Below are 27,251 nucleotides of genomic sequence, written 5' to 3'. Positions count from 1 at the left end.
GATGGAAGTAGGAGCAATGGCGAGAGGAGAGCCGGTCAGACGAGAGCCGCAGAGCGAGGTGAGGCGTGAAGGCAGTGAGAGATCAATGTGAAGCAGCTTCATCCAAACTGAGCCGTCAGTCAACGCCAACAGGTGTCCCCGCCTCCAAACACCTCGAACATGAGTAATCCCCCTTCCGCACATGCAGGAGAGAGACGCCAGACGCAACACCGACTCCACAACATGTTCGTTACAAATCAATCTAACATCCTCCGTGTCTGATCAAGCAGAACATGCATGTTGTGCTTCATACTGGTGCGCCAAGTGAGTTCAGCGGCTACAGGATGGACTGACGCTGGACTTAAACTTCCCGGGCACTGATGAGCTGCAGCAGAGCAACCAGCACATCATCCACACAAGACAAAATAACTGGGTCACTATTATATATATAGTTAAATGCACCGTCCCCACACCAACAGCAGCACAGTGGCCTGAGGCTGCAGCACACGAGTGATGTCACACTGCTCCGATGTCATCAGTGAGTTCAGGCCGTATACAAATCCATTTCCACAAATGATTTTATCTTAAAATACTTTGAGCGATTGATGAAAGAACTGTGACAGCTGAACATCTGATTCACCTCCAACACGTCATCAATAAAACCACACTGCTGAGGATCACAACACCTGGGAGATTAAAACCCTGAACTGTCTCGTCGTTGTCGGATTGTGGCAGCGATGCTGAATCTGATCGGGGATGTAACTTGGGAATGTTGTACGTATCAGGACATTGATTATTGCACACATTACTTGCAGCAAGCGACGGCAGTGGATGCGGCAATCAGACAGTTGGACTGCTACAACACTATAACTGCAATTTATCTTCTACATACAATATCTTCTGGTTCGATCACGTTGGCTTCTTGTGACCTCCTGAATCAAGAAGGAAGCGTCTAGGATTGTCACACTGTGCTGTGAGTGACTTTGTGTTTTTACAAACAGGTGGTTTCTCCACATCCTCATCCTTTAGTAATGAACAGTTGAACTTCCTCTTTGGTGTAAATGACTAAAAACAGTGCAGCATGTTCTCTCTGGACTGACGTCTCACAACAGGAAGTTCCTGCTTGTAAGGACCAATTTACCCAACAATAACCAGATGTGCATGTTTTTGATAATATGTTTGGTTTGAAATGTCAAACTGGTTTTCAATTGTTTTAGACGACAAACAGTGTCAGAGTGGAGGGACGGTAAAAAAAAGGAGCAGACGAGAGGGTTTGTGTTTTGACGTGATCCTCACTTGAGCGGCTCGTCGAAGCGGATGGTGGCGGCGCAGTGGAAGACGATGTCGATGCAGCCGGTGAGCTTCTCCACGTCCTCCGGGCTGATGGCGAGGCCGGGCTGCATCAGCTCGCTGCTGATGGGGATGATCTTCTGATGGAAGTCGGGGTTGTCCTCCCGCACGCGGTCGAAAAGCTGCCAGAGACAGAAAACACACACACAGAGAAAGATGCAACTTAGTCAGCAGCAGCGGTCGACAAAATAAAGAGCGACAGACTTAAATGCCACTTATAATTAAGCCCATATTGTACAGGAGCTGGAGGGCAAATCCACTATATAAACTGACTCGAGCGTCGACAGCTAAACACTAAAATAGCATGACAGGGAATGCAAATGATCTCACGTCAGCAAAAGGAAGCAAATGTGTTATTTTGCATAAACCCCCTCAGGGAGAAACCACACACGTGTGCCAGTAAAGATTCACCTCCAGATTTGTTTCTGATCCGATGTGTGTGTCCTGTTTCATTTCAAGGAAACAATAACAGCGAACATGAATGTCATGAAACGGGTCAGACGGGAAGATCAGGCGACTGTGATTCCTCGTGCCGCGGGCCGAGTGTCTGTCAGAGACGCGGTAATGAGAATGTGACCTTCCCTCGATGAACACCGTGTGAAAACTTGTACTCCTTCAAACTGACAGCTATTAATAACTGGCTGAAATTATTCATCAAGCCTCAGTGTTGAAGTTAAAAATAGTCGTTAACAGTGGAGAGCAGTTGTTGCAGCCCAACACAGGGACAGATTTGCTTTCGTGTTTCCTACAATTTTTAACTTCTTTTTGGGGCTCTTCACTGTTTATCTGACAAAATTTACAATTTTAACTGTCGATATTTGACATTTGATAGATTATACAGTTCATCTATGCTGTAGACAGGGCTGAGAGATGGACAGAAATAACTGTGGCAGCCGGTGTCAGAAAGTAACTTAGTATATTTACTCAAAAATGCTCATAACAAGTTCCCAAAACCCAAACAAACATCTTTACACGGCAGATTTTGTCCAACCAACAGTCCCAAACGCAAAGACTCTTAATTCTACTGTCATGAATGACAAGGAAAAGCAGCAAATCTTTACATTTAAGAAGCTGGAACAAGAAATATAAAATATCTTTATGCACATTATGTGTTATTTCTTATTGGAAGCAACTACAACACACCAATGTGGAAACACAAAATGTTCCCTCTTATAAAAGAAGAGGAAAGAAAAGAGTTTGACCTTTACTGCCGAGATGCACATTAATCAAAGTCATCCGATTTGATGGCTAATTAGCCGCCTTATTCTTCAACATAAAAGGAAATGTGACTGAGTCAATATTTGCTTTTTTATATGAAGTGCCAACTCGGCCCGGTGCGGGTGTGACGTGGAGTTCAGAAGAATCCTTTCTGCTGCGCAAGACTGAGTTTCGTTTGTCGGAGCTGTGAGTCAGACTAAGGCGTGTTTCCTGACGAACGTCCAAGTCTGAACACACACACACACACACACACGTACTGAAGGAATGGACTCTCTGTTGTATACATAAGACTATCAGTGCTTTGCAAACAAACCCTATATCAAACAATGTAAGACTGAACATACACACCTCTGTACAGTGGAATCTGAGCAGAATGGCAGCGTTAAACCTCTTTGTTCAGGGTTGTAAGGCTGCGAGAATGATTGTTTTTCAGCCCAAACAGTCCAGAACTCAAAGATAGATCAATTTCCAAAGAGCTGGAGGCGGTTAATGTCTGGCAGCTTTATGACAAATGATAACTGATGAACAAAAACTGCAGAGGTAAAAAGTTCCTCCCTCCGGCACAAACATGTCTCGGACTGCCTGACTGACGACGACAAGTGTGTCAGCACATGTGTTCGTTGCGGCTCATATTCTGCATGTAGCTCCACACAAAGCCCCGCTTGTGTGATATTATTACACCTGTTTACACTGCTCTTTGCTTCACCGAGGGCTGCGGACGACATTCCAACATGGAGGGCGGATAAGCGAACCCTCGTCTACGTTTACCGGCTCATGAGTCGCACGACCCCCTCTGCAGCCCGACACCCTTGCATCAGAGTCCTCCCCCCTGCAGAGAGAGTCGGTCTCATGTCACGTAGAGTGCATTTTCTCTGCACAGAAACATTTTACAGACGGATATTTAGGGATGGCATGCAATGAAAAGGGTGAATGGGGGAGGAAGTGAAGGGAATGGCATCAAAGTGCGTCCTCTCTGTTATGAAATTGCCGCTCTGTGTGTGTGTGTGCGCGCTTCAGCTGTCCCTGTGAGCAGAGCACTCACTGCTGAAGAGGACAGATGTTGAATTAAACAGCTTCAAACAGCTGTTTATATTCATGTTCTGTATCCACATCAATCTTCTTGCTTTGCAATGCTCTCCCTCTCCTCTCCAACATACCCCGCGCTGTCCATATTAGGCACAACTCCGTGTTGTACAGTATGTAATGTCATAACCCAGAGCTATTCCCAACCGGGGGAGGCGGATGCATGCGGTATTTTCTGCATGATAGTGTAGCTCTGCTATCATTATGTAAGGCAAGAATAATAGTGATTCCCCTCCCTCTGCTGCAGGCCAACAGCTGGCAGCAACAGAGAGCTACAGTCTGCAGAGGAGAAGAGATTCAGAGTGCAGCTTTCTCCCAAAAAAAAAAAAAAAAGAAAATCTTTCCAAAAACACCAAATCGGTGTGTTTTCACCGCACACACTGTTCCCTCTTTATGGTGTGATTTACAGAGCAGTTGATGTCATGTTATGACCTCAGTTCAACTTCCCCTTGAGGGTGTGTATCCTGGCAACAACAACAAACCACCCAGATTCTGCCGGCGGTGCTTCACCCGGCGATGAGGAAGTTTATAAGAAAGTTACGATAAATGTGAAAGTCTTCTCATAGCGCTGTCACATACCGTACCTGTCAGGAGGTCAGTGTGACGAGAGCTGGCAGAAACAGCCGGGTTTGATGATTCCTCACCCGCCTTGGAACAAAAAACTGTCTCGTAGCCGCTTCTTTTTTGAAGAAACACATTCGATCTCACAAAAAAAACACTTGAGAACATTCACACCAGACGCAGCACAAAGGAGAAAAGAAGAGCTGCTGAGGAGGAACTCTTAACCACAAATGTGTTTCTCGGAAAGAGCTCGTAGTTTCGTTATATCAAAGAAAGGACCTGCAAATACCAGGAATGTCTCGCAACATCAAGGTCTTGATGCGATACCGACATAGGTCTACAATGAAATGAGTCATAGCAGTCCAGCTGTGATGCCAAAGGTCATAGATTCACAATATATATCCTGTTATAATCAGGGGTCGCTCTCCTGTTTTCCTTATCTTGAATAGAAGCAGTTCACATCACGATAAGGCGACACTGATGGAGGATTCTCTAAATAGCTCATCATCCAGGGCTTCGGACTAAGTTTCTACACTGTTTGCACCAACACATAATTTAGGTGCACCTATTAATTTTCTTCAGACATCATGTAAATGATTGTAAACAGGAATAAAAGGTGCTAATACACGTTTTTCTAAACAACAGCAATGGAAACGTTTAGTTGCATTTGACAGATTTCTTTGGGTGCATGTGTGAGCAAAACAGCGGCAGACCTGAGAGGACGGGGAAAAACTCATATTTGCAGCCAAGAAGAAGAAAGATGAGGAACAGGAAACACATCTGGAAAGAAAAATAGAGACTTCTACGACAGAATCTTAGAAAGAAGTACAATGGCATTCGGCAGAGAACATACTATTGTGATATTGTGCATCAAAATCCAGCCATCATTCCCTGAGAAATTAACAAAAATGTGGAAAAAAAACCTTTCATCTGTGGATGCTGACAGCCCACCGTAATCATATGCCTCGTATCCTCTTTGTTTACTCTTATTTTTAATCTGTGGATGTGGACAAACAGTCGCAGCTCTTTGTTTTGGCAAACTCATCTGCGGGGGGTTAAAGTTCACAACATGACGCCAAACAAACAGGCCGTGGACTGATACTACCACGCCAGATTCTGTCTGAATGCGGCCTTAATCCGGACCCCAGACCCTTAATCTGCACCAAAAATTAATGGGGTCTATTCTGAGCCCGTCTGAGACCCAATCCTCCAAGTTTCGTGGACATTTTTTCAGTAGTTTTTGTGTCATCCTACTGACAAACCAACGGACACGACCACACACAGGCGAAAACACAACCTCCTCGGCGGAGGTAATTCTCATGTGACGTCGAGGAGAGAAAACGCTGCTTTTCGATGCAAAACCCAGCGAAAGAGAAGAGGGCCGTGGATTTATTTTAGACCCGAGCTTCAGATTTTAGATGTTTTAAAGTGGATTTATTTGCAGCCAATAAATGTGGGATTGCCAAAATATATATCTTTCATCAAACATCCATCACGACAGTAACTCCGACATGCTTCAGAAACAGTTTGAAGCAAATTTAAAGTTTTGCCAAAAAAAAAAAACCCACACTGCTTTCAGTTTTTGTTGGGCCGTGACAGCAGTGAGAGGAGGACTGAGGACAGCCTCTCCTCACGGTGCGAACGTCTCTGAATTTTTTAAACAGTGGGATCGCCGATGATGGAAACTTCTAGAGGCTCTGTGCTGTTTTTAGGCAGACTTTGGATTCATACGAATACGTCTGATGGCGAGTGGTTTGGAGATGATATCTATCATAGTCGGTGAGTCATAAATACATAAATGCGTCCTATCAAACATGCAGAAGAAGAGCAGCACCACAGAGTTTAAATATATTAATTAGCCTTCAATTATAAATGGTCTGCACAAGTCTAACTGGCAGCGCTGGTGTGGCAGCAGCTGCAGCACCGACATGCATCAGCAGTCCCGTATTTCAACTGTCACTTGTTTTGATTCTGTTTGTACTGATGAGTCATTGAAACACTTATCGGTATATTTCAATAAAGTCACAATATGTTGTGTGACTGGCTTTGTAACCACACAATACAAGGAGGCAGTGGCGCAGTCTAAAGTATGTGTCTCACCTGCCAAGATCAGCAGCAGGTGTTTGTGACAGGGGCGGTTGGTATGCCGGTTTCGTCACCTTTGTGCCAAGACGGGGATTTTCCAGTACCGTAATTAGAAATAATGTGCTTTACTGTGGCTCCGATGACCTTCACTCATAGAGCTGGGGTTATATTCATTAAATACAATTTTCCTCACTAATGCCGTCTCCAATAAGACAAAGATATGGACGGTACGAGCAAGTCGAAAAAGTCTTCGTCTACTTCAACCATCAGAGGAAGTGAAGACCCAGTGAATTAACTTTTAAAGGAAACATCTCTACAGCAACTGGAAAGCTCTTAGGACCACGACACGCGGGTTACGTTGGTCTGTTGGTGAGCGTCAGATATCAGTACGAGTGGCTTTTCAGCCAAGAAAACCAGTGCATTAGAGGAAATTGAAGGCCGTTTCTACTTATTGTACCTCTCTCTGTCTCTAGGCCAGTCTGCTGTGTATTCGAATGCAGCTTTTCAGTCAAGACACGGCGGCGGTAAGGCGACACAACAGGCGGCCTTTATCGCCAGCAGTTCTTAGATGTTGGTTTGGTGTGTCTGGGTCTTTAAATGTGTTCACTAAGTAAACACTTTGGGCTGCTTTCTCCAAGAGGGCCGGTACAAAAGCAGGATTTGCTTAAAAAATGGAAACCTGTAAGTTTTGCCATTTTCTTATGTTGCTTCACTGTTTATTTAGAGGGTTAGCCTGTTGAACTTGCCGTTGGCACGCTGTGAACAATGACCTCAATAATCACGATAATGACACCACACAGGGCCGTTACTGTTCAAGATAAAACAGAAAACCCAACTTTTCAGTGCCCACTCTCACTCTATGAGCTACTACCCAGCTGAAATAGCAGCACGAGTATCTGCCAGGCAATACTCGGCACAAAAAAGATATTTGTGAAGCACCACTAAGCCAAAGTTAAATTATAGAAAGACCCAGAATGGAGAAAGTGCAACGGGGTCAGGAGGGTGAATGAGGCTGTCGAATGTGGGCTTCAGAGGGCTCTTTGTTATGGGCGCAGGCAGAGAATGGCATCGCGGGACTGTGGCGTTGTTTTGTGAAAGGGCTCTTTTCTTGTGCCAGCCTTCGACCGCTCGCATTTACCCATCACACCCTTCCCCGACCCACGGGCATCAATGAGCAAACTGCCTTGTACAAGAATACAATAGCCGACCAGTTTCCTCCAACTCGGTGAGGAGATAAAAACATGAGCACAGCCGTCCCTGTAGGGCAGCCACAAGTGTTTTAATGGTGCATCTTATGGACCGGCAGCGAAATAGTCAGTTCTGTATGTCACTTCCCTTTGTTAACTCGTACTGGACATGCGGTCACCGTTTGTCCTTTACTCTGACCTGGACACTTCCATTTTTAGTACCCCGAGGGCAACAAATCTTCCATCAAGAGTGCTTGAAGCAGCCGCTGCTCTGTGGACTTTCACAGAAACCCAACACTAATGGCACTTTGCTTTCAGCCCAGCAACCCGAGATGCCATTCACACAGCCTCTCTTCTCACTAACTGCCCTTTAAATGGGCTCCACTCTTTCACAGCCCCCTTCATGCAGCCCTTTCCCCTGGAGCACAGGGACGACAGAGAGGGAAAGAAAAAAGAAAAGCAGAAGAGGAAGAAAAGTGGCGAGGAAAGTGTTTTCTTTTTAGTGCATTGTGCAAAAAAAAAAAAGTTTATGGCTGCAAAATGTCACCTCAGCCGGGTCTTCTGGAGGGTCAGCGTGCATGAGGGAGGTCACGGTGAGACAGTGTGAAGCAGAGCTAATGATGGCCGTGCTCTTCACACTTTCAGAGGTGAGGGGTAACTCCTTGACAGACTGGAGGTCACAGCTGCAGACTCAAGCAGCTAGTTATCAAAATTGTTGCAGATTAAATTGAAATCGTTTTTCAAGAAACAGTGCCAAACATTTGGTAGTCGCAGCTTCTCAAAGCAGAATTTGTGGCTTTTTCTTGTTTTAATCGGTATTCAAGTATTCCTTCGAGGAGTCTTTAGCAATGAAACTGTGCAGTGTCTTTACAAACAAAGAAACACCAACACTGTTCCTGTCCGAGTCAGCTGGTTCGTTCCCTGCTGAGTAAGCCGGATACGGCCGATCGGAAACGAACAAGCTGCAAAATCTACTGTAGCTGCGGACGGTCTGCCAAACTGTGTCAGACAGAAGCAATTAACGGCTGCACCCTCAGCGATGACCTCCATTTCCTGACATGCACCGTCTAAATTAGTCGAGTGATAAGATGCGAGCAGGATCACTGACAGAAGAGGTTTTTTTCCCGAAAAAGTTATTAACAATGCCCAAAAACTCCAGCTACTCGACAATTGGGCGCACAAGCTCATGCATGAAGGAGGATGTGGGCAGCCGTCATTATTTCTCAGACACCAGAGAGCTTTCTCTTTGTCATCTGCCAAAACTGACGAGGCCTCGTCGTACGGATAGCAAACCTCAGAGGGGCGAAAACAGAAATGTGAGGAATCTCATGGGAAGCTGTGACGGAGGACAGACACGACTAACCCCCGGGGCTGTCTGTATATTAAGGAGGAAAAGGGTTCATCTTTAATCCATCCCTGCCTCTGCCATTTCAACACTACTCCTGAGCAAAAAACCTTCAGTCTGAGTCTCGCTTGTGCATTCCTGGAAGAAAAACTCTGATTAATGTCGGAGAAAAAGGTCAATTAAAGCACACAATTTGATATGCATGAGGGATCAAGTGTTCTGCTTTAGCTGAAGGTGGGCACTGTCTACAGACCGTGTTATATTTCTTGGAGAGGTCCACTTAAGAGAGACCGTGCCGGCTGTATCTCTTTATTCAACTCAACGACCCCGAATCTCACAGCTTCTTAAGAGCTTAGGGGGAGTGATCAAGGATTGCAGTGAGCAGCTCATCACAGCAAACTAATGAAAATGGAGAGTTTTCTCATGTCTGGCTCGGGGCTATCATTGTACACAACTCAATTGAAAAGATCAATATGAGCAGAGTAATAAGGTTTACAGTGACAGCAAATGTAGAGTTTCTGGACTTTGGGCGTTCGGTATGCTGGTGGCGTCGCATTCCAGTCTTTCAGACGGCGACCTGATGCTGAGCCAGGGAGAATTTTATTACCCTCCAAGAGCAAAAAGGACAGAAATAAGAGAGTTTATGATGTTTTTAGTAAGCCTGTAAGCCTTTGCATCTTCACTAAAAAGGTATAAGCAATTAGAAACGGAGAAGAAAGCCAGAATATTGGTCTTCTCAACTCATCTGAGAGAAGTCAAATCCCAAGTCTTCGTGGGTGGAAGAAGGCGATCTGGCCGAAAAATAATCTCATGACTGTAGACAGACTTGACTTTGTCCAGGCCACGGGAAACTTGTCCATAATTTAAAGGGAAGTCATGCATTATGGTTGTGTAAGCCTGCCTGACGCCGTCCTTTCACTTTTTATTGTCCTGGATCTTTACTGAGTCGATATTTTTTCCCCTCTCAAGTCTCAAGTTGAATTTTTGTAGAGTCAAGCCTCAGAGAAGTCGAGTCCAAGTCGGGTCTCATGTTGACATTTCAGGGACTAAACTGTGCCGTCTATGCTAAAGAAAGACACACATATTTTTGAAATTTGGTGTTACGTGACCAGAGAAAACAGGCAAATAGAGATTACACAACAAGCTGTGATGACATCTTTCTCACCCTGCAGCAACCGCAGAGAAACATGTGGTATTGTTCCAAAAAACACTTCCTGTGAACCACTTTACCGTAACGTTTGACGCTCCTGACAAGAGCGAACATGTCTCACAGGCACCACTATAGAAACAGACATCAGACTGGTTTCAGACGTCACTGAAACACAGAGTTACTGCGGGTTGTAATCTTGATGAACATGATCCTCTCTGATATGGAGAGCGGCTTCTCATCTGTCCTGCCGGCGAGGCCTCGGAGCGTCTACCAACCTTGTGCCCCACCTTTCAGACAAAAAGCAGGCTTTCATTCATCAAGAGCCAATCAATAACGCCCACATACACACAAACACTATCAACCAATGTCCAAATAATACTGTGTGGACAAGCAAACCCACAATAATGTTTTCTATACTTCAAATAGATCCATTTGTTGACTTCTTTCCCTTTGCTCCAGGGTTAGTTTGAGCTTTAATAGCCATCCGTTAAAGCAAATCCAATAACAGAAATGCCAAAAGACAAATAAAGGCACTTTAAAGTGGCCTCGCTCTTTAAAATTGCACGCTTTATTGAAGTTTCACGTACAGATGAATATGTGTCCTCTTCAGAAGGACACTGTGGCCTTAATGAAGTGGCAAAACCCATTACATCACATCTCAGAGGGCCTCCTGCCATATGAGCCATATGGATGTGGAGAGGGAGGAAACTGGTTGGCAGACTCTCCACATGCTGTGGAGGCACTGGGCTACAACCGTGCCCCTGAAGAACCGAGTCTTCACTACGCATGTCTGCACCGCCGTAATGACTTCGCCAGCCACGTTTTAATGTGCTAATTTGTTTCATAAACTGGAGTTAATTTGCGGCCTAATTATACGCAAAAGCATTGGTTCCCCGTTGTCACCCTCTCTGGGGAGGAGTTGTCAGGCTATTGGTTGTCTCTCCGTCTGCTCGCCTGCCTCGCTGCATGCCAACCAACCACAGATGAGCAGCAAATGCCTCGCAAATGTTCCAGTCTGGCAGCCACAGCCTCCCCCCCCCCCCCACCCTCCGTCAGAGCCCCTGACGCAACACAGCAAATGCCCCAAGTCACCCCGCTCTCTCATCACTGAAAGAGCTTGACACGCCTTAAGAACACACATTATCATCAGGATTTAGCTTATGAGGTCTGACTGAATGGCAGGGAAGGCGCGTTAGAAATGGTTTCGCTCTCGCTCCAGGATCGAGAGATAAATGCTTCAGGTGCGTCTGCGCCGACAGTCGGCATTAAAAATTCAGAATTTCATCAGCTCCACAAGTGGGAACACAGAGCTGCCCGTCTGAGCCGGCGGGAATCAATAAATCCTGAATATTTATACTGTTGAAAAGATCACCTGACTCTGGATGCAAACAAGAGGAGATCAATACAACAATGGAGTCATGTTGGATCAAAGTGTGATAATAGGAAAACGACTGGAAGCCACTGAGCAGGTGGCTGCGCCTGAACACAGTCAGAGTCTGGAGCAAACGCAACCCAATCACCAGAATAAATGTTGGGAATGTACCTTTATGCAAACCATGGATATGTTCAAACTTTACACTTCTTTATGTTTCAACTTTATGTTTAATTTTTAAGTTTTATGCTCTGAGATCGCTGTGATGAGGGTCTGGATTTCCCTACTTCTCATGAATAATGTTTTGCCAGGAGTTGTCCAGACTTCTCGTGAAAAATATCCTATTTTTGTCTGCACAAAAACAGCTGGAAATGTGCTGACTTCTAGGGAAAAAAGATAGATTTTTATCAGCACAAACGCGCTTGGAGTTTCCCCCGACTTCTCGTGAAAAATGTGCAGTTTGTCAGCACAAATATGGCTTGAAATGCCCTGTGAACCCAGACAACAACAATAACAACACTGAAGAGGGAGGGCTGCTCTCAGTCTAGGATTTGCTTCTGAGCTTCTTGTTTTGCAGCGACAACAGCAGAAAATCAGAGGGTGAGTAACTGTACATGCACAAACCTCCATGCTCCGTATGTTACTGTGCATCCAAGTGTCTCTAAAATGCACCACTATTAATATTTTAGTAGTTGCTGGTAGTTACCAAAGCCTCAGAGAAACATGCACGAGTCTCCTGCAGAGAAAACAAAGACGTTGCTCAACTCGAAGATCAAGATACACCAAGATACTGACGACATCCGTTTCTTTAAGAGCGATAACTATTTGTCAGATCTCGCTACCGCATTAATCAACAGTGTGGTTTTGCTGGTATGTGCGAGATAAAGGTGCCTGACAACATTCATCAACACGCCCTACATTTTAAACTCATCCAGACCCTTCATTAGTATATAAAACAGATACAGGTGTGGCTTATCTCCTTTGCAGTGATGTCCACGTGAAGCAACGTCATGGCTTCAGGCAGGTTTGAAGCTCTTATGTAACTGGACTCTAAATGTGGCTGCTGAATACTCTTTAAACACAGTAATCAGCAGACATCTCTCGAGCCGATGCACAGCATGAATCAGTTAAGGTTGTGCTGACATCACGCCGACATGAGAGGATGACAGAGGAAGGATGAAGGCCACGCCAACGTGAGTCAACAACTTAAAAAAAAAGGAGGTTATGTTCTCACCCTTGTCCGTTTGTGTGTTGGTTGGTTTGTCAGCAGGATTACACAAAAACTCCCGGTCAGATTTCAATGAAACTTGTATGGAGGACGGGTCTCGGCCCAGAATAGACTTGAATTAACTTTTGGTGTGGATCCAGAAAAAAGGGACTGATCCAGGAACTTTTTCTCACTTAAAGCTGCCTGGTCAAACAGCTCCGGTTCGGTTCGGAAAAGATGGTACTTCTGTTTTATAATAACTTGATTCAGTTTCAAAATGTGAGTTTAAGTAACTAAACGTATGTGACATCTGTTACATAAGTTCACTTATTTACCTTATATAACTTAAAAACAAATCCCTGCTGACTCTTGGTCATAAATGGGACGTGAACCACTGTCTCCAAGGGTAGAGTCCTGCGAATATCCACCCAACCATCCCAGCTGCACCCTGATGAGGGGTCACTGCAGCATCGAACTTCCAGGTGTAGAGCCGGTGACGCCTTGGGAGTGGAAACGTGCAGGCATTTTTGTATTCCTGCCTCCATGGAGACAAAAACGTATATAGAAGTTGGATCAACAGAGAGAGAGAGAGAGAGAGTTGAGATTATCTTACTGTATTTTCTATTATCTTGCTTAATATGTTCACCTGTAATACAAGATCATTTGCCACCGTATCGTTTCCCTAATCTAATTTCTAATCTAAAAGATATTTCTTTCTACAAGTTTGATGAAAAGACCATCTTTCTCGTTATGAAATATCTCTTTAAGTCCGTTGCTGTGTTCAACAGCTCGCCGGTGGGCGAGAGAGGCATGCCACAGAGCAGGAGAGCGGCCCCGTGTGCCCACAGGCCCACTTCTATCAGGTGCCTGACATACCATTCAGCGCCTGGCAGCGCGGCCAGAGCTGCAGGCGTCTAAACATTTCCACTGGATCAAAGAGAGCTCGGCACAGACAGACGGCGCTTAAATGTCAAAGTTGGTGCAGTGGCGGAGAGATGGCCACAGACAATGAGATTCCTATCGGTTTGTTCCTTCCCTGCTCGGGGCAGCTCCCCCGATTTCATCCTTTGAACAACGCCACGGGACGGATCTCTGTGTCGTTACCTAGCAACAGGTGGTAAGAAAGATACTGGCCTGGCTTGAAGGATGAGAGGAGAGGCTACTCGAGAGACACAACCACTGTTCTGCTCATAAATTATCCTGGGGCTGAACAGAACAACGGTGACCCGAGGACTTGCATGAATAGCAATTAGTACTCGAGGCTTTGGTCATGGAAATTTAATGACATCACTTGTGAATGCGGGCCGAGCGTGAGCGAAGTCTGCACACGAGTATCAAGCGGCGTCCTGATAGCAGACACTATTAGTCTGATGCCAAAATCCAATGGAAAATTGTTGGGGGGCAAATAGTGCAAACACAGACGGGAGATAAATTACATGTCGATATCTGGGAAAATGAAGTGGGTTAAATACCTTCTGACTGATATGCAACAGGGATTTATACATTTTACACATTTGCCTACTCGACCCATGTCAGATTTATGGACTTTTAATAGTCTACATGACACAGTTGACACCTTTTATCTGCTCTCTCTTCTGTTATAGCCTCGCAAAGCTGACCAGTGGACCAAATACAGACCCACCTGAAAAGAATAGTTCATTCTGGGAAATACCAAAGTCGTTTTAGGTGAGTCTTGCCACTTGGCAACGCCCCCAGGCAATTAATTTGGGCTAACAAGACCAGGCCCCTACTTAAAATGAATGGGAAGAGAGCCAGAACCTCTCTTTTATTGGTCACTGGCACATAAAAACTGGATGTGTACAGTCACCTCTCAAATCTGGTAGAAAACACTTAAAAAATTTGGTGACCTTGAACCAAAATAAGGTTTAAAATGCTTCTACTACACATGTGCAAGGTTTCAGGACACCAGCTTCTCTTATGACTCAACCCAGACAGCAACGACAGGACGGCGTTTACCATCTAATGTTTGAATAATGTCACCTTTCTTGGTAATCCTGCGCATTTGCCTGATATCCTCCTCCTGTCACGCTTATTTGAAATCTGTCTGCAGCAACAACATAATTGCCGGTCAGGCTGTGATAACACACTTTTATTTCCAGTATGCTTTAAGCGGTTTATCTCCTCTCCGACATCGTCTCCGGGAATATGCTTTTATGCAGGAGTTAGATGAGACAATGGACGCTTCTCTCGTAGCAGCTGAAGACTGGAGACGAGCTTGCCTGGATCGTTACACAGGTAAAAATGATGCTACCTGGATCAACATGTTGACGTTGTTATTGTCAGCATGCTGCAGAAGCTTAAGCTCTTGTTTTGGTCATTTCCACTGGTTTCAAACAGAAGTTACATGTTATATAAGCTCATGAGAAAACGACGCTGCTTCTCATTTGAATTATTGCCTCAGTAAACAGTTTCCTAATGAGTTTATGGTCTCGATCGCTAGTTTAAAGTCTTCCTCAACACAGCGTGATGGCTCAGTTTGTAAATTAAGTTCCCATTTGGAGTGAAACGGACGATAAAGCGGGGTATGTTTCCAGGCGCGCCGCTTTATGATTGATAAGCCTCTACAGCGGCGTGTACAGCGGGTTCTCAGCCAGATCCAATCAGTAACAGTAGCTTCGAAACGGTCGTCCACGAACTTCACGGTGGGTTTATGCTCCGTTGCTAGTACGTTAGCGAATACAGATGCAGGTTGGTTATTCCTGCTTTTTTTTCTTCCTTAAAAGCAATAACAAGGGAGGAACACACATTTAAAATGCTGTTCATATATATAAAATCATCTCTCCGTCGCCCACTCTTTCCATTTATGCTGTGCAGAAATTACAGGGTGCTGTTAAATGCCACTTTTACAGTACTGTTGTGTCAGAGGGAAATAATTACATGGTATGAGGTGAATCCCGGACGGCCAGAAGCATCACACTCGCCTTGACAAAAGAAAGGTTGCAATGAAAGAAAAAAGGCAGAAGAAGCATCAGTGCGAGGCTACATTAAGAGACAAATTGTCAAACTGCTCCTGCCGCCACTATTACAGCAGCGAGTGGAGTAATGAATGCAGCACCGGGGTTCAATGGGAGCAGTAAAAATAGATGCTATTAGACGGAGAGAGAGAAAGAGAAAGGGGAATACAGCGAAAGTGTGATTTTCTTAGGTGTACTGACAGTTTGAGGCCAACAACAGCCGAGCAGAGCAGCAGCTGCTTCCGAGCACATCAATACGAGCCCGGCGTCGATCCTTCGGCCCTCATTAAGTCCAACATATGGAGGTTTGGAGGTTTTAGTTGAGTCATGTTTTGCTGCTTGGCCTGAAACAGCTGACGACTCATATTTGGAGCCTCCCCCCTCCTTTTCCCTCTTACCTCTCTCCTCTTCCTCCCTCTGCTCTGATCTCTCTGGCCCCTGTTCCTTTCCTCGCCTCCTCATTATCCACCTCCTCGCTCTCACCTTCTGCTCCAACACACCCGGATATCCTCACTGAGGTAGTTTCAAGTTCAAATAGCCTTTTAGCATTCTTCATCAGACGCCGTGTTTTGCTCTCTGACTCTCCGTCCCTCTCGGATGAAACTCAAATCTGAACTGTTGGACTCTTTTGGGGGTCATTAGGCTCGTCGCACCATGGCAACAGCAGCTGCTGCTATAATTTGCAGGCAAATGTTTTATTGCTCTGTAAACGCACTGATGACCGAAGCGTCATTTGAACAACCCTGGGTTTGAATGATGATTTGAATCAACAGCCCACTAGTCAAAGCGTCCACATGTAGTGAATGTCACCGGGCTGAATGGCCTCAGAAGTGCTGCTCTGATGGTTTAACAGCAGCACTTTTTCAACAAGTTGTTCTCTTTTTGATGCTTTTTTCCTGATTAATTGCCCGCTGTGTTTTAAATGACTATAAGACCATTAGCTGTCGCCAAAATGAGTACTGCCAGAGTGCTTTAGCTATTAGAGTCTGTCATTTTCCACATCCGCAAACTAAAGACGGCAAAAAAATGTAATGCCACTAACATATTAAAGGGATAATCTGAGCTTAATAAGGTACTTATCCATAGTGTTGTGCCTAAAGTAGATGGAAGTCAGCGTCCACTTAGGTGTTTTTAAAGGGTTAGTTTGGACTCAGTGAAGTCGCACAATAACACAAACAAACCGTCTTGCAGAACGCAGATGTTGGCGGTTTATCGCTGCCTGAATCAGTTAAAATGACTGTTTTTTCAATGGAGTCTGGTGGCTTTGGAGACAGCGATATAATGGCTGGAAAATATTCGAAATATAGCACGCACTTAAGCTGATACGGATACTTTTTAGGTTGCTAAAATATGTTTTGGTGCTGCCGACGTCCACAGCAGTACATCTCTTAGCTTCTGGGCTAGTGCTCCCACTGCTTCGCCAAAATGGGGGCGTGCCGAGCGCCATCTACACTCATATAACCCCACTTATTTAAAAAAAAACCTGAACTATCCCTTTAACATGTGTCCAAACCAGATGTTCAAGCACATAAAAGAATAATAAGCTGAGTGATTAATAAACTCCTACACATTATTCAGCTCTTACCTTGCACGTCATCATGTCGCTGACCCTCTGCTGCATCGACTGACCGGCCTTGGGTCTGACCAGCAGGTAGAGAGCCTTGACCTCGGGGCATGACCTCAGCAGCTTCTCCACCAGCACTTTCCCCATGAAGCCCGTGGCTCCCGTGATCAGCACGTTCTTGCCGGCGTAGTAATCAGCGATGGATGCCATCCTGCTGCCCGCTGTGCCGCTGCAGATGTCGGTCAGCGTGGTGTGTCCGTCTGTTGCCTGTTCTCCCAACCCGGCGAGGTCCCGGTCTTCTGACAGCTCCTGCAGAGAGAGGAGGAGGAGGAGGAGGATGTGAGTGAGGGCTGGCAGCCACATACTTTAAATACTGTATCAGGAAGTGGGCCTATTTGTGAATACATGAGTTTCAGTAATGAAGCGGTTCGTGGAGAAGCCAAATCTGAGTTTTGCATGAACGTACAGACTTTAAATTGCTTCAGTTTGATGTATTTTTTGGGGAAAAACACATTTCAACACATTCAAAACAGAGGATCGCTGGTGTTATCTCCCTCTGACCTTCAGACTGCCAGGAGAAACATGCAACTACAATGCAAATCAGATGAATATTCATACAGGCGGGTGGAGAGAGGGCAACGTTCAGGGGCGATTTGTCATGTGTGTGTGTCCACAGGAAAAGGCTGCGCTGCAGAGGAGAAGTGAAAGTTGTGGGCTGCAACCACATATTATTTTTTACAATGAGCTGTTTGAGGAATTAGTATATTCTCTTTACTATCATGGAAGACCAGAAAAAAAATAATAAAATCAGCAAACATCCACTTTCAAGACAAGTGAATTTGAGGCATTCTTGCTTACAATGATTGTAAATAGTGTTGTAAATGTTGCTCCATTTTCAATAAATAACCATTTTTATTATCAAATGTGGATACAAATAGTGAAACTGTCTAAACTATTATAATTTCCCACAGCCCAATGTAACATTTTCAAACGTCTTGTTTAGTCTCACCAACATAAAAATCCCCCGAAGTATTACATTTAAAATGATAACAGAGAAGACCTTGAAATCCTCCTTCTGAGACCCTGAGACGAGTGAATGTTGTTGCTTTTTCGCTGGATAAATATTCAAATAACACACTTACACTTGATTATTAATACAAAAATTCACTGCTATTGTTTGTTGAGTTTTAACATAGCTATTAATTATAGGTATTAACAATTTTGAGCTGAACATTCACTGGCTCGAGCTTCCTAAATGTGAATATTTGGTGAATATTAACAAATGAACTTTGGTGTTTGGATTGTTGGTCAGACAAAACAAGCAGTGTGAAGATATCACATTGGACTCTGTTTACCTAAACATGAACAGATTAGTCAAGAAAATAATCATTTGTATTATAACTGAACAAATAAATGTTAATCTTAGCCCAAATTGTAATAAAAACTCACAACATTAGTCATTAAAGTTGTTATTTCACATCCTTGAAGAGTTTTCTAATGTACTGCATGAAAGTGAAACTGTTCTGCTGCAACGATTAGTCAATCGAAAGAAAACTGGCAGCTATTTTGACAATCTATTCATCGTTACAGTCATTTTTCAAGCAGAAATGTCAAACATTTGCTGGTTCCAGCTTCTCAGATTTAAAGGATTTGCTGCTTTTCTTTGACATTTATCATAATAAATGAAGAATCTTTGAGTTTTGGACTGTTGGTTGGACAAAAGAAACCATTTGAAGACGTCACTCAGGGAACGATTAAATGAAAAAATAAAAACAACTGGAAGATTAATCGCGAATGAATTGTCATTTTCACTATATACAATGATACAGAATATTTCAACTGTATCATCCGGCTTTGCCCAGAAACAGTCGATGACACTGAATCTTTTGAAGTGACCAGAGTCGAACATGAACACACACACAGCTGTGACCTCACGGCTCTACGATCTCTGCCCTCCTCAATCAAACAACTCAAATCACAGCAGCTCGGGATTTACAACCACAATCAACAATATGAGACAATATTCCACTGGATTATCGCCCACAAACACTTTCAACCTTGTTTGGGTGACATTGCGCGACCTCACCAGCCATTCCTGCATACGCTTTTATTCCTGCGAGCAATCTCTCATTTCGCAAGGTCTTAGAGATGTGGATCCACATCAGCTGGAGGCGCTGCCGGTTAGCCACAAGATTTACACAACAATCTCAGCCCATTGAATCGCAGTCAGAATGAAGAACGCTCTTGCGTTGCCCTGCTAAGACACACATTTACTCAAGATAAAGTGACCCAGAGTTGCACTCTTTCACTCATTTCTGACGTGTTCCTGGACGTCCAGCCGTCCTCATTCTATGTCGACTTAATTGGATCAATTGCAACTCTAATGGTGGCGGTGTAATGGACTGTGTCTGCTTATTTGGGCCAACTCAATACAATAAATCAGGAGCTGCGTCTGCTGCTTTAGCAGTGGCAGGCAGCCAGGTCCGACAGGGTTCTGATTAGCACAGAGGCACCGGATAGAGGCTGATGTGGCTTCTGATACTGGTCATTAGGGTCTGACTCTGCTCCCAGTGCTCATGAACTGGTCACATATTATCTTGAGGCAACAGTTGGCTCTTTAATGAGCAGATTTCTTTTTCCTGTCTACTGCAAAATACAGATTACCACTTATCTCTGGTTGAATCCTGCCATGGTGACAGTTTTGTCTATCCGTTATTAATATTTCAGTATCTCCAGTTGTTTAATCTGTCAAATGTGTCCATGTGATACGTCAATCAACATACGAATACCACGATAAGAAATGTCAGGTGACCGTAGTATACAGTGTGAAAAACACCAAAGCATGGTGGACGCTGGGGTTGATGGATGGGTTGAACAAAAACACAGGATTTTTTCCCAGAAGACCACTGCTGACTTACTTTAACAGATGTAACGTCATCTTTTCCTAAACCTAACTGAATGGTTTTGTTGCCGAAATCAAACCAAATTATGATCGTTTCAAAATGTTAAACATCGACAAGGGTCACTGACAGGTCTGCTCTCCACTGAAGCGAATGGGAAGGTTTAGCGTATGTACTGCACTACAATTGAAAGTGTAAATTTGTGTTATTTGTACGAGGCCTGGGCGATAAAACGACACTTCATCGGTAGCAGAAAGAAAATAGTTTTCAGCCGTACTCACAGCTAGGGCTGCAAATAGCAGTCATTTTCATAATCAATTAATCTGCTGGCAATATAACAATGTCTTCCAGTGTCTTGTTTTGTCTGACTCACAGAGTCTGAAACCAAAAAATATTCATGTTACTACAATGTAGAGACAAGCAAAAGCAGTAGATGAGGTGGATTAATCACATTTTTGGCACTTTTGCATGAAAAAACACCCAATCCTGGATATTTTAGAAACAAAAGTCTGATCATCTCTCTCAGCCCTTTGAGACAACAATGCTACAGCAGGCATTTACAGGCACTTGAGGAAATGAGCGAGTGCATTTGGGAAGTTTATGGCTGCGGAAAAGCCTCGTGTAGATGATGGATATGACAGAAATGCGAGTGCTAATAAAACTTCAAAGCGAGACAAGAATCTTTCCATTGAATCTTAAAAAGCAGTTCATCATTGCACTCATTAAAGCCCATTACACCAGCGTCTGTGGCGGCCGGGATATCTAAATAAATTATAGCGTATGATTTCAGATACAGTTTGAGTGAACTGTGAACAACAAGCAACCACCTCGTTAAAGCCTTGGTGCCACTCACAGCTCAGGTAATCTGTAACTAACTGGCTTTTTACCGACATGAACAGAACAAGACGATAGTTTACGAGACGAGACTTTGCCCCTTTTTTCCCTTTGGACAATAACTGACAGCAATCTGAGCCGTCATGTGACTTCGGCTGTGTTTTCTGTGCGACTCTCCCATCAAAGCATTGTGTTGGAAGTGATGACAGCTTCCCGGCTCTGGTTGGCATCACTTACCAACCAGCCTGTAAAAAAAAAAAACACAAAAAAAACCAAAAAACACAGGGCTGATTGGGATGCCTGCTCGCGAAATGTTTGGCAACATTAGCACTACGTTTAGCCAGGATAGACGCTCGATCAGCACTTTTTTTAGTGATTCACTGGAGCTGTGATTTGTACTCAAGATGAGTTTTTTTTTCCCTTTCCCTCCTCCCCTCCTCGCTTCTTTCATCCTCTCTCCTGGGCTGCAGATTCCCGGCATGTCTGCCCAAAGACTGAAGACGGAAACCAAATCCTCCTGAGCCAAACGTGGCCCAGATAACAAAACAATCTTGTATTTACTTGCTTTTCCTTCCATTCTGCCTTCTGTGCATGCGATATTGAATTACAGAGAGAGAGAGCGCGTGTGTTTGATTTATTCTTCCACTTGTTTGCAGTGGAAAAGAGGCATCACAGAAACTAAACCCCGGGTTTCGAGCAAAAGGAGCCAAGCCGAGGTCGAGATCTACTTACAGACAAAGTAATATCTGCAGATTTACTACGCTGCATGCACAGACACTAAATAAAAAGGGTCAGTCGAGGTCCTCCTCCGAGGCCCCTGACATTCCAGCTTTGTGCTTCAGCAGAGATTCCCCGTGGACACGAGGACAAGGGCAGAGGGGCTGAAAGTCACTACGGATTAACGCCTGACAATGGAAATGTTCCTGCAGCTGGAAAAGTGCTGGAATGGACGCGCACATCCCAGATTCATGGCACACCAGACACACACAACTATACACCCACTGCTGCTGCATTCTTCTTAGGTTAGACAAACCCCCACCTCCTGCCTCACCCCATGCCTGATGATGACAAGCCAACATGGAGGCAGGAGCTACACAGACTCTCTTTGTACAGAAACCCAACAAGGAGAAGAAGAAATGTTAATCAATGTTATTATAGATTGTTTTCACAATTATAAAATGTAAGAAAAAAGTGATAATTGTCCATCACAGTGTCTAAAAAAGGAAAAAAATGGGAGCATTTGTCCAAAAAGACGCAAAAATCCCTGAATCTTCTGTCATTTTATCTTTAAAACATGAAAAACTTTAGTGTTAGATTCATTTAACTCAACAAACCAACCGTATATTCGCATGTAAATAGCTGTTATGACCTAAATAAGAAAATATCTGATCAAAGAAGTGTAAAAAATGACCTGAACGTACATGACAGAAGTCAAAAACGTACTGAGAGTTTATATCCAGCTCTCCTGATAACAGGCCAGGGTGTATATTGTGTTTGTGTATGAAACAGATGAAATGTTTACCACAATAGGATGAATCAATGGTTGAAAGTCAGTTATCGATGCTGATGATTTCACATCTTCAGGCCTCTAGAAATGATTTAAATTGAACAGTCTGATCAGGAAGGTCCCTGTGATGAGGGGGAACCATGAAGGGGATAGCCGTTTAACAAGGTCTCAAGCAAAAAGATTGTGAATTAACACTATTTTTAATACAAAAGAAGTCTTATAACTCCTGAGCTTCGTCCCGTTCGACCTCGTCAATCACACTAACAGTAAAGAGACAAGCAGAATAAAGCTCATACGGCTTCTGTCTGTCAGCATTAACCTTGTTGTGTTGATGCTGATGAATGAGACGGCAGCCTTTTGAGAGTCTGCGTTATGACTTGAAAGGAAAAGTACGAGGACGAGCGCCAAAACCTTCAGGGACCAGCTTCTCAGGTTATGATGCCATCTTGACAAAGTAGCGCGTCATGTTCAAAGTCAATCAGGGTCATTGCGAGAAAGAAAGTTCGAAGACGCTCGGGGGAGGGCGTAAGGACACAGCTCATCTGCAGAGTTTTACTGCTGTGTGCAGATAACGCCGCTGCACTCTGGCCTTTATTTCACGTCTCCTTTTTCTTCCGTCTGAGGGGTTTTCCCCGGGAGGTCCACGCCGTTTGTCGGAGGCGGGTTGTTTTAAGCCGCGGCTCTGCGGTCCTTCTGCTGCCTCCGGCCTTTCCTCACACAAACCTTCTATTAGTGGGTCAGCTGAGTGCTGCTGGAGACACGGGCAAAAATCGAGCTCCACAGCTGCACGCCGGCAAAGACCATTATAAAACGGACAAAAGGCGACAGAGGCAAGGGAGGGGAGGGGAGTGTGGGAAAAATAGAAAGTGCAAAATGCAGCCAATAATTAAAGCAGCATTAGTCAAGTTGAATGCCAGTGCCAGGCAGCACACAGGAGAAGTCAGCCCCCTTTCACTAAATAACACAGTGCCAACATTGTAAAAAACAAAAAAACCCTGAAAAGCTGAGTTAAGTGTACTACCAGTCGTTTTAACATCCCTCTGCCAACATGGACACTTCTGAAAAGAAGGAGGTCCAACTAGTAATTTTCAAGCCAGGAGACGGGGATTGTTTCAGGGTGCCAAACAAGGATCCAAAAAACTCCCAGGATTTAAACCAGCACACACACCGCGTCCACACAGCAGCAGCAGCGGCAGCTTCACCGCTCCATCTACACAGGATGTGTTCAGGCACAGTTTGAATTGTAGGTCACCCCGGATTTGGCAGTGCTCGAAGCCAAATACAGTGTACCTAGGCACATGAAATGGGGGAATATGAACCTGAAAAAAAATCTACAAAAGCAGTGACGCTTGTCTTTGTAGACAGCTGGACTGACTGAAATAGGTGATGACTCAAAAATGCAGCTGAAACGCTTCCTGTGCAGGGCCAGCGTGTCCTGCATTTACAATTAAGGACATAACCCATCCACAGCGAGTTGTAATCGGCAAAGAAGGCATGACGATCCCGCTCCACAAACAATAATGTTCCTGGTTTTGACCATGTTTAAAGCATTTTCTGGTTCTTGTCTCTGTGACAATCTCAAGTAGAGAGGAAATGAGTCCCAGTCTCTCTTTACCCAGAGGGTAGGGAGGATGAGGCCGGACGAGTGACCGGATCATGAGATTAGATTAATAAAATGTATTAGCTGAGTACTTGTCACACTGACTGTTAGCTCACTGTGCACCCCTTACTTACTGTTCCTACAGCTTTCTGTTTAAGCATGAACGTAGCATTTAGAGTGATAACATTTATAGCCAGCAACTGTTGATTTTGTCTGCTGTTAGCAAGCAGTTAGCTAAAGAAGCTAACGTAGCTTCATGAGCTGGTTAAAAAAAGTATTCTTTGGTTATGTCTTCAATGTTTCAAGCCAACTTTAAAAACATAAACATAGTAGAAAGGCTGTTGAATATTATACTTGTTGGCTAGCGTTATATACCGCTACATGTCATGCTAAACACAGAGGCTAAAGCTACATGTCTCAGGCAACACAGTATCCTAACTGGTCGATGATCCATGGAGGCCAGTATTGTTATAGTGGTTGCTAGTTAGCCTGTTAGCCTAGCCTACTTATTTGTATTTTCCAAACAGTATGTTTATCTTTTACATTTGAAGAACAAAACACTTTGAGGATGAGGACTTACCGATGAAGTTGTCAAACAGGTAACACTTTCTATGCTAAAGCTACAGTTGCTAGAAAAGACAGACTAATCTAAGCAAAACAGAAATGCTAATGTTTGCTAACTGTCAAACTGATGAGGTAATGTTGACTGACATTTCTTGAGTGTAAACTCTTATGTTAGCCTAAACTCTGTTAGCATCAGCTTTGTGACGAGGCCTTTGTTGAACATAACACACATCCACACACTTGTAGCAGTCCCATTGTTGGAGACTTGCTGTCTTGTCTTTGTCTTTGTCTTTATCTTCCCTCAAGCCTAATTGCAGAGGATTCAGATCACCTGTGCACAGGTGAGGAGACTGACTCCTGATTGAGGAGTGGAAGCAGCTTGGGGCATTTCCCTCCCAGCCAATCAGGGTGTGATGACACCCTTTTTGTGAAGGCTTGTTTATTATACCCGGGAGAGGCATTTGTTTATTGATTTATTGTCCAAGTAGCAGACATTGGGGCATTCCTCCCTAGATTTACATGTCATTTGTTTATATTTTTATGTAGGTTGGGCTGGCCTGTAAGCATTTTTTTAGCGTTACAGCAGAAAATATTTTTAAAGGGTGAGGACAAACTGGCTCCTTGTTGAACATAACGTCATCTCTGACTGTAGTTTCTCGAGTATAAACTTCCAAAAATCCCTCAAAAAACAACAGAGCAGAGCTGCTTACATTAGGCTTAACTCGGTTAGCCCAAACTCCCATCGATGCATCACTGTTAAACATTTCCAGCATCCTCCATCTTGTCTCCCATCGCTCCAGTGTATATATGAGGTTGTGACATTGGCCCTTTTACACAAACCCACGTAATTGAACAGCACTTTTTACGCACAGCACTTTTCATCCAAGATTGCATTACTGCACAAAAAAAACCCAGCAGGTCCTCTCCTCCACTTCATTTTTTTCTCCGAGGCAGCTAAAGGCTAATCTAATTAGAATTAATTATATTAGCCATGGGCTTCAAGGATTTAAGTAGTGTCTCTTTAATTTAATCTTTTTCCTTTTTTTTTTTTTTTTAAACCAAGAACCAGTTTTCAATCTACACATGAAGGTCATTGCTCACGATCAGATATCTGGCCACAGGAGATTGTGTGTTGGAGCTTATGTTTCTGTGTTCACATACACGTGGATCAGAGCATTGTCCACATTGTGTCTGATCGCAGAGGGATTCTGTAATTACACCAGCCGTCTCTGAGTGACAGAGCCTCTGGGTGCTGTGGTGTCAGTTAACGCCTGGCTCAGACCCAGACTTGGCAACCGTACTCTGAGTGCGGCGGCCGGGCCAAGAGGTCATGAACTTGCACTTGTGGTGATCGTGGTCTGGATCCCACGCACCTCTCTCCAGTAACAAATCCACATATCTCTCAATAATTAGGGATCAAGTTAGCCTATAATTTTGTCTGTTTTGTATGAGAGTCTGAGCCTGGAGAGTAAACAGTTCATCTTTACTAAAAACAACACTTAAATGTAATGTTGTCAAAAAACAGCAGAGCTCTCTATCGCACAAATGTGGCACGAGTGTGAGAAAGATGGGAAAATAAACAGGTTTGAAATAAAGCAATAACTTGAGTCGGCCCTCGTCGGTGCCAGTAGATGATGTTCAGCTGGCAGTGGAGCCCATCGATGAGAGAAATCACTCTGATTGGCTGTGAAGAGTGCTGGAGAAGGTAAAGCTCCTCGAGCCTGTCGCTGTAGGATCCATAACCCCTGACCCTGTCAGCTAGTTATCGATCGCGGTCACCAAATATACTTGGGCGGCCGTTTATATACCTGTGTTGACCATCCTGGTATAATATATGTGTGGGAAACACGACAGAAGTTTGCTGTAATCAGCCATTTGTACCTTGATGTTGGTTTGTTGTGTCTGGACCCTTAAATATTCTTTACCCGCTTCGAAAAACACCATAAAATAAGACATAAACTGCATTTATATAGCGTATGCAAACAGATAAACAAGAGACTCACAGATATTGCTGTTTCAGTCTCAAAATCCAGTACCATCAGGCTGCAGCATGCACACTAGTTCTTGTTGAAAGAAAACCCCCAGAATGCAATGCTTTTCCTGTACTTGATGAGTAAATTTCCACTATGCAACACCACGCCTGTTAGCGGTGCTGCAAAACGGATGATTCATCCATCAAATATCTCACAATCTCAACTCACTTTTGAGCATTTAACAGCGAGGGATAATGAGTGAGGGAGTGTTTTAGGACGCAGCCTCTGATTTGTTTCATCTTCACCCAGCATGCACTGAGAGCTTAGTGTGCCTTCCAAATTTTTGGAAATGACAAAAAAAAATACCCACAGCTGCAGAGAGCCCGCCGGTCTTTTTATATGATTCACTCGAGGCAGCCGGGCTGACAAAAGACACCCTCGCTATCTGCAGCCTGACGAGCTCACATATGTAGACGATGATGGGAACGCGCCTCGATTGGTGAGGCGGTTTCAAGTCCTTATCAGAGAAACAGAAAAAGACTGGGTCACAGGCCACAGCTGCCCCGTCACTTATCCTGCAGGCTCATTTTCCTAAAGTGGAGAGAGCTGAAGCAGGATATCAGTGAGGTCGGCAGCCAGTTCCTCGAAGCTGCACGCACTGATCCATATAACGCGTTCATGTTGGATGATTATCGATATGACTGTTGATTAACTTTCATCTAAATTATTGATTTCAAACTAACTATTACGTTGCTTTTTGGTAACGTTTGTTAAGAGTCTGTAATTTCCTAATAATC

General features: G+C 44.1%; 1 protein-coding gene across 2 annotated transcripts in view; it reads right to left on the bottom strand.

Moving 5' to 3' along the window:
* Window positions 1-27,251, bottom strand: part of LOC311252919 (fatty acyl-CoA reductase 1) — a 53,519-nt gene that overhangs the window by 16,816 nt on the left and 9,452 nt on the right. The window contains exons 1-3 of one of the 2 annotated variants that reach the window (XM_084346567.1): window positions 24,498-24,758; window positions 17,098-17,385; window positions 1,276-1,451 (exon numbers count right to left, since the gene is read on the bottom strand). In XM_084346567.1, coding sequence (XP_084202693.1) covers window positions 1,276-1,451; window positions 17,098-17,286 — 365 coding nt within the window. In that variant the 5' untranslated portion in view covers window positions 17,287-17,385; window positions 24,498-24,758. Of the gene's footprint in view, window positions 1-1,275; window positions 1,452-17,097; window positions 17,386-24,497; window positions 24,759-27,251 lie in introns of those variants that run through there. The other variant, XM_084346566.1, reaches the window with a different exon arrangement.

This window comes from Pagrus pagrus, assembly GCF_965226575.1.
Source record: "Pagrus pagrus genome assembly, chromosome: 23".
NCBI classification, from domain to species: domain Eukaryota; kingdom Metazoa; phylum Chordata; class Actinopteri; order Spariformes; family Sparidae; genus Pagrus; species Pagrus pagrus.
The sequence above is the reverse complement of the archived record's forward strand: the minus strand, read 5'-3'. Positions and strand labels throughout refer to the sequence as shown.